Genomic DNA, 7,437 nt, shown 5'->3' on the forward strand with positions numbered 1-7,437 from the left:
AAAAGAAAAGAAACAAGATTATGGATTTTTTGAAAAATCCAATTTTTCACTTTCTAAATTATTATAGTTCTTTATTTCTAAAAGAAATGTTAAAAATTGTTAATACCAGCTTCCTCTGGGGAGAAAAACTGCATAACTAGAAAATGGGAAAGCAGAGACCTTTAAGTTTTATGAATAGGGTATGAGACCTTTTGAATTTTGTTGTGCATGTGAATTCTAAATATAGGCTTTAAATGCTCGGGATGAGATATATTAAATTATTGGTTGAAATCTTTATTCTGTTAGGGAGATGTTTCAAGGAAAATTTGGGTAAGTAATAAAAACAAAAGTTTACCTTTCTTCTTTTCCCTTATTACCTTTCCCCTACAAGGGGAAAAAATGAGAACCAAAACCTGTCATGTAGAGGTACAAGATCCCAATGATGAATGTAACTGTACTGTATACCTAAAATGTACCAATAAACTCAATTAAAAAAATTTTAATTATTTCTTCCTGTCTATCTACATATCAGTGCTAGAGACTGAATTCACATCCTTCCCACTGAGCTACATCCACCATGCCTGGGGTTCTTCTCCTTTGTTTTAAAAAAATTTAATTAGTAATATATAATGATTACATTCATCATGGGGAGTAGATACATGTATATAACACATCTTAATTCTTTTACTTGTGCGCTCTCTCCCTATTTGTTTTTTTAAAATAGTACTGGGGATTGAACCCAGGGCCTTTGCACTGAATTACATTCCACCTTTTTATTTTTCTTAATTTTGAGACAGGGTCTTGCTAAGTAACTAAATTGCTCAGGCTAGGCTCAAGAACTTGCAATCTTCCTGCCTCAGCCATCCAGAGTGCCGAGATTACAGGTGTGTCCCACCACAACCAGCTTCATACCTGGCTCATTTTAATATTTGATTTTAATAACTATCTTAACAGCTACAATCAAGCTATGCTTAGAGAATTTAGAAGTATTTAATTTGTGGTTTTTCATGACAGATGCCAGCTTTCGAAATCACTTTTGCCTAAAAGAAAAATTCTACCTTCTCTTAAAATGGACTGGAGTGAAATGGCTAAACTTGACAATCTCAGTTCCCAAGGCTGCCTACATAAGCTGAAGTAAGTACATAATGCTGGAACATACCTGTAGTAGAAGAAAGCCTCCACCCACTGCTGTTGCTGCAAGTTTTCCAACTTTCTGGAACAAAAATCCTGCACACCTTTAATGAAAGAAATAACAAAAGATGAGAACAATCAATGATGCTCTAAAACAATGATGGCGAACCTTTTAGAGATTTCAAGGATACAAATAGCCAGCTGCAGCACGCCTGCCACAGATTTGCCACCACTGTTCTAAATGCTTGCCTCTACTTTTTATTGCTTTCCTAATAAAATCTTAATGCCTTCCAGTTTCCTTTCATCATGTCTCTTGCCTGCTGAGAAACACTCAATGTTTCCCTTCTGTCACTTGGGCTAGTCAAAACTGAACAATCTGCCAACGTGGTGACTTGTACCTGTAATCCCTGCAGTTTAGGAGGCTGAGGCAATAGGATAATGACTTTGAGGCCAAGCTGGGCACCCTATTTCAAAAAACCCAAACAAAAGCACAATTCAAAAATTCTGAGATTTGCCGCAAAATAAGGAAGAACTGGATTTATAGCAAAAAAGAGTGGCTACTGAAATTTAATGATGAATACTAAGAGGTTCATTATACTCCTATATTTGCATAAACTGAAATTTCTTGTAGTAAGAGTAATTTGTTTTGCTTAATATAGTCAAGATGTTCCACACACCTGGCCAATACATACTCTACCCAACTTTCTGTTCCATCCTAATTAGTTTCCAAGTAGGTCGCTTCTATGGTTCCTGCCTATCTACAGCTTTCCTACCCTCCAAGGTCCAGATGTAGTTCTAGTTTTCTCACTGCACTCTAGCTCATACTTCTCACAGCCTCCTTATCTGTAACTATTTTTAATATTAAGCCTGTTTTGTCTCATTTATCCTGCAACAGTGTCCATCTATACTTCGTCAATGAGATCACATTCCCCTAAGTATTCCAGATCCATACTGTGCAAAAGAATCCCAGATTTCTAACTCTAGCTTTCAGTACTGAGTTGGTGTCCTCTCTAAAATTCATGTCCTTCCTGGAATCTCAAAATGTGATCTTATTTGGAAATAGGGCCACTGCAGATGTAATTGATTATACAGGAGACCCTTAATTAGAATCATATCATAGAAACATAGAGATATACAGAGGGAGAACACCAAGTGATGACAACAGAGGGAAAGATTTCTAGAGGAAAGCACTATTCTCCAAGCTTGCTACCTCATATTCATCTCAGATTCGACCTTCTGCATCCTTGGTACAAATGATTGCAAAATTCTATATATTCTATCTCTAAAACATTATCATTATCATTTTCTCCTTTCCACTTTTAAGGGTATCATTACCTTGGTAATGGTTCAGACTTCCATTACCTTACTTCCAAACCACTCTAAGGGAAAGCTAACTGGTCTGCACACCTTCCATGTCTCCTAGCAACCATCCATTCCAGGCTTTCCAAACTAATTTCTACCAATTACAGGGCTTCTTACCAAGTTTGGTTTGCAGAGAGAAAGCATGCAATGACCTGATTAATTCTATTTTTCAATTATTTTTTAATATTGAGCTTTTGGCCTTCTTACCAATCACCCATGGCATCAGATTCTGAGCTTATTTAAGCTGAGGCACATACCCTGAATTATGGGGACAGAGATACAATCAGCCTATGGTGAAGTATCTGAACAACCAGGGGCTAATGAGAAATCCCTAATTACAGGCTTTTTCATACAGTGGCATTAATGTGTACACATCATGAGTACATACTACACATCTGTGCCACAGAATCTTCACAATGTTTTTATCATAAGATAGCATTTATAAAGACAGTGAATCATTATTTCAAGGTACATGTAAAACACAAATAAAAAAATCAAGGTGAGGCAAATCTAACTTAGAATTTAATAAAAAAAATTATTCACAAGCACCCTCACTAACTTCAAACATTTTCTAGTAATGAACATTCTTTTTTGAGACAGGGGTCTCACTATGTAGTCCAGGCTGGCCTTGAACTCCTGGTGTTCCTCCTGACTCAGCCTTTTGAGTGCTAGGATCATAGGCACAGGCCTGTGCCACCATATCCGGTTTAATCAGTCCTTTAATTCTAAGACAGTGATGATCATTCTAACAAATGATCTACAGCCATTCTTCACAGCATTAGCATAATCTGAACCGGCCCACGAAAGTCAGAATCAGCAGTATCATCATCAATAATTTCTACTGAGCATTTATACTGCTCTCCACAGGGCTGACAATCCTAGAGACGAGTTGTGCTGGTGGGATTTCTCACAGGGTTTTTCCACTGGTTGGCACTGGCTAGCATGTCAAAATTCACATATTTCTTCCTGTCTAGTCACTAAGAGTCACTCAGATCCATTATGTCTGCTGAACCTGAATGGGGAAAATATATAAAGGAAGGAAGGATAAAGATGGAAGAGTGGAACAGTGGTGGGCAGGGAGGCAGGGGATCCTCAAAATCAAACAAGATGTTATCTCTGAAGGTAGATCACACCAATTACATCATGGAGAAAGGCTTCAAAGTAATGCTATTCTGGAATAAACAGTACTGACCCCACTGAATATGCATGGCAACTATATGCACAGTTAACTCCAGCCCACTTAGAACAAACTAGGCTCCCATTGAAATTTAAGGAAAGACGTGTTCTCACCAGCCAGTCACACCACCTATTGCAATCTGGGTAGCTACTGAGTATTTTTCTACCATAGGTCCTGATCGGTGGCCAAACACTCGATTCCACCAGTGGTGTCTTCTTGCATACTCTGTTAAATCCAATACTTCATAAGAGTCGTCATCACTTTCATAGTCTTCAAAACACAAAATGGAAAAAATAATTTGAATCAATTGAAAGTCAAAATGTCCCATACATGTTTTTAAATGTCACAACTCATGGCAACTTCAGGCTTACAGCTAAAAATGCCCATATGGAAACTAATGAGTTTAACTCAATTCCTGAGACTAGGGTCTCAATAGTAAAGGGCCTGGCAATAATATTAACCCCCACCTCCTTTCAAAGGCCCACGACCGCCTGGGTACACAAAACCAGGGCCAGTTCATTGTTACACTACAGTGAGCGGTCACCTCTCAAATCTCATAGTAGCATCAGGGTCATAACAGGGTCCTTTCTCTGAGGAACAGGTTAGGACCCCGAGTAAATCACTTTTGGGACGGGGGTGCTTACAATACAAAAGGAAAAAGCGTTTTAAGGTGAACATGAAGGGCCAGAGGTGAAGACAAGGCAGCTTAAGGCTGTGCTGGGGGATAAGAGATCGTCTTTGCCCGAGTTTCGCAGAATCAGCATGAAGTCTAGTTCGGAGGGGTTGCTTAAAGGGGCTTCCTCAAAACAAAACCCCAGGTACCCTGAAAACGCCGGGGACCAAGGTCGAGAGCTATGAAATGCGTCTCAGACACTACTTCGGGCCCTGGCCGCTCACCTTGGGGAGGGGGGTTCCGGGACGCCATGATACCGCCGGCGGCCAGTTCTGGGGTGGTCCCCGCCCGCCCTCCAGTCCCCTGCACTTTAAGGACCTCTCTAGGCTGAGGAAGAAATCTATGGTCTCTTTTTTTTCCTTCCTCCTCCTTTTCTTTTCCCTTTTCCTCCTCCTCCTTCCCCTCCTCCCCGCGCGTCATCCTGTCCCCGCCTATTTCTCTTAGCGCTGTATATTCCGCGCAGGCGCACTGGCTCGGGAATTGGGGGCGGAACCCTTGGGTCGCAGCCCCGCTAGAGTTTATGGGAGTTGTAGTCTGTTACCTTCCCCAACTGAGGCCTGGAGCACCTCCTGTTCCCCTAGAATTTACATAACCATAATTTCTTTTTTTTTTCCATAATTTCTTCATTCTGTTTTAAAAACTCTAAGGACTGGAGGAATGGGTGGAGGGGTGGCACATGGTGGTATAAAGGGAAAACCTGTTGGGTATTGACAAAGACTCTCTTCTTGACCAATCTTTAGTAAGGAGGCACCTCTGAAGCTCTTTTTCACTAGGCTTCCCCCTTTAGGCCCTGTGTTTGGCCCGCCTAATCCAGTTGTAATAAGAATCTGGCTAAGTCAGTGCAGTCAGAGTTTTCCCCATCCCCAATATCTGGTTACCCTCGCTATCCAAATTCTTTCTCCTTCATCTTTGATAACTGATTACCCAGGCTTTGCTTCAGCAAAAGTCCTGTTAGATCAGCTTAGCAAGAATAACTCTACCCCGGATGACTCCTCTTGATAATAGCCTACCCATTAACCTTCTCACTCTGATCACTGTGTATAAAACCCCAGCTGTGTTTGCTATGTTCAAAATTAAGCTGGATCCCTCATCTTTATTGTGATCATCTTGACACCTACTTATTTTGAGACAGGGTCTCACTAAATTGCCCAGGCTCGGCTCAACCTTGAAATCCTGCTGCTTCAGCCTCCCAGAGTGCTGGCATTATAAGTGTGCCCCACCATGCACAGCCAGAAAAAAATTTTTCTTTTTTGTGAAGCAAAACATTTATTGGTACATTTTAGATATACACAATGATAATATTCATCATAGGGACTTTGTACCTGTACGTGGCATATCTTGCTTTTTTCCCCCATTCTCCTCCCTTCCTTTCGACCCCTCTTCCCCTCCTTATTTACAAAAGCTTTGTTTCCATTTTTTCCTTCTATTCTCTTTTTTTTTCTTGGTACTGTCTTTCACCCTCCCCCTTTCTTGTTGCCCTTCCATTGGAACATTTTCTTTCCATTTCCCAATATCTATTATATATTTCAGTCCTTATTTCCACTTTTGGTTTCTCATTCCAGAGAAGCAATGTGGTATTTAAACATTGTAGGGAATATTCCTAGAACCTCTGTAGTAAGTCCTAGTCTCCTTCGAGCCACGACAGCACAAGATGAATTGACTTATTATACAAAAAAGGTAGAAAAAATGAGACTTTGAGAAGAAGCTGAGCTTTGGGCCCAATCAATGCTGCTCTGGGCGGCAAAGACGAAAGCCCCCAAACCTGCCACCTTTTATTCTGTACACTGGGAGACACAAATGTAACAAATGACTCAGGACAGAGAGTTCAGTACATGGGGAGAAGCAAATGTAACAGAGGCCTGAGTGGGGGAGGGATCCTAGAACAAGGAACCACGCAGATGAAGATTTTGTTCCTATTGTGATGTCTTCAGTTGGTGTAATCTTGTCCTGGAGCATCACAGCATCACCGGACCATTGAGGTTTTTAGCTGTGACTGGAAACCAAAATGGAGTTATGTCTCGACATGCCATAGCTGGCCTGTAGGCAGGAGAACAGACCTGCTTGCTCCGTGGCATTCTGGATCTCTTAGTAGAAAATGGAGTAGTAAAGAGCCAGGTCCATGGCCGAGGATTTAGCTATGGTTCTGCCGCCTGCTTTGCAAGTGTAAGGTCCCAAGTTCAATCCCCAGTACCAGAAAAAAAAAAAAAAAACAGAGCCAGGTCCAGTTGGATGGGGGTGGGTGGGCTGCATGTGCTCCTTGATGATGTTATGGACTTCGCTGTAGGCCTGCTTCAAGGATTCCACAACAGTCACCCTCTTCTACCCTGGGGCCACTTTGGCCTGGTAGTGGTAATAGTTCCCCTTCATCTTCTGATAGAGCACTGCTTTCTTACTGGGTCTCGCTGCAAGTCTTGATCAAGTAGTTATCCAGCAGGCTCAGCACATTCTGACACCTTGCCTCCAGCTCCTTTTTTATTTTCTCGCAGTAAGCGTGAACTATCTCTATCTTCTCATTGCCACCTGCATGTCTTCTGCTCAATGCTGCTGCTAACCCTCCAGGAAGAATGGCACATCCCAGCCACATTCCTGTAGGCCACAGACAGGATGTTTCCTTCTTCACTGGACAATGGCTCATTCACCTGTCACATTCTTCATCACCAGCCGGGCTTCCTGCACAAGTTACTCATGGTCCACCATCTTTGCAGAGGGGACTAGGTGGAAGAAGAAGACCAGGATGACCTGACAGAGCTTGAAGAGAGAGGTGGCTTGGAGCCATAGTGCTGGAGGACCAACCCATTTAGGAAGTGAGCGGCTGAGGCAGCCGGAGCTTTGAACATGGACCAGTGTAACATGGACCAGTGTAAAGTGGCTGCCCCCAAACTTGTTTTGAACTTATATTGTTTCTGAATTCACTGAACAATTAAATAGGACAGCTCCCTCAGTATTAGTTTTAATGGAAAATCAAGAAATTCTAGTATAGGGCTGGGGATTTAGCACAGTGGTGCCTCCGATTGCCTTGGTAAGCACAAGGGCCTGGGTTTGATCCCCAGTACCAAAAAAAAAAAAAAAAAAAAAAAGAAAAAGAAATTCTAGAATACACTGTGTTACTTAAAAT

At 41.7% G+C, this 7,437-nt stretch overlaps 1 protein-coding gene and 1 pseudogene across 2 annotated transcripts in view; both read right to left on the reverse strand.

Annotated features, from left to right (window-relative positions):
- The window catches only part of Fundc1 (FUN14 domain containing 1), a 14,223-nt gene extending 9,466 nt beyond the window's left edge, over positions 1-4,757 (reverse strand). The window contains exons 1-3 of one of the 2 annotated variants that reach the window (XM_019206064.2): positions 4,547-4,757; positions 3,763-3,919; positions 1,139-1,214 (exon numbers count right to left, since the gene is read on the reverse strand). In XM_019206064.2, coding sequence (XP_019061609.1) covers positions 1,139-1,214; positions 3,763-3,919; positions 4,547-4,742 — 429 coding nt within the window. In that variant the 5' untranslated portion in view covers positions 4,743-4,757. The remainder of the gene's footprint in view (positions 1-1,138; positions 1,215-3,762; positions 3,920-4,546) is intronic. The other variant, XM_010614073.3, reaches the window with a different exon arrangement.
- A 1,520-nt stretch (positions 4,758-6,277) lies between these two features.
- On the reverse strand, positions 6,278-6,977 carry LOC104855273 (annotated as a pseudogene).
- Between the last annotated feature and the right edge of the window lie 460 nt (positions 6,978-7,437).

The sequence above is a fragment of the Fukomys damarensis genome, unplaced genomic scaffold (assembly GCF_012274545.1).
Source record: "Fukomys damarensis isolate Sample0158 unplaced genomic scaffold, DMR_v1.0_HiC HiC_scaffold_39, whole genome shotgun sequence".
In the NCBI taxonomy this organism is placed as follows: Eukaryota; Metazoa; Chordata; class Mammalia; order Rodentia; family Bathyergidae; genus Fukomys; species Fukomys damarensis.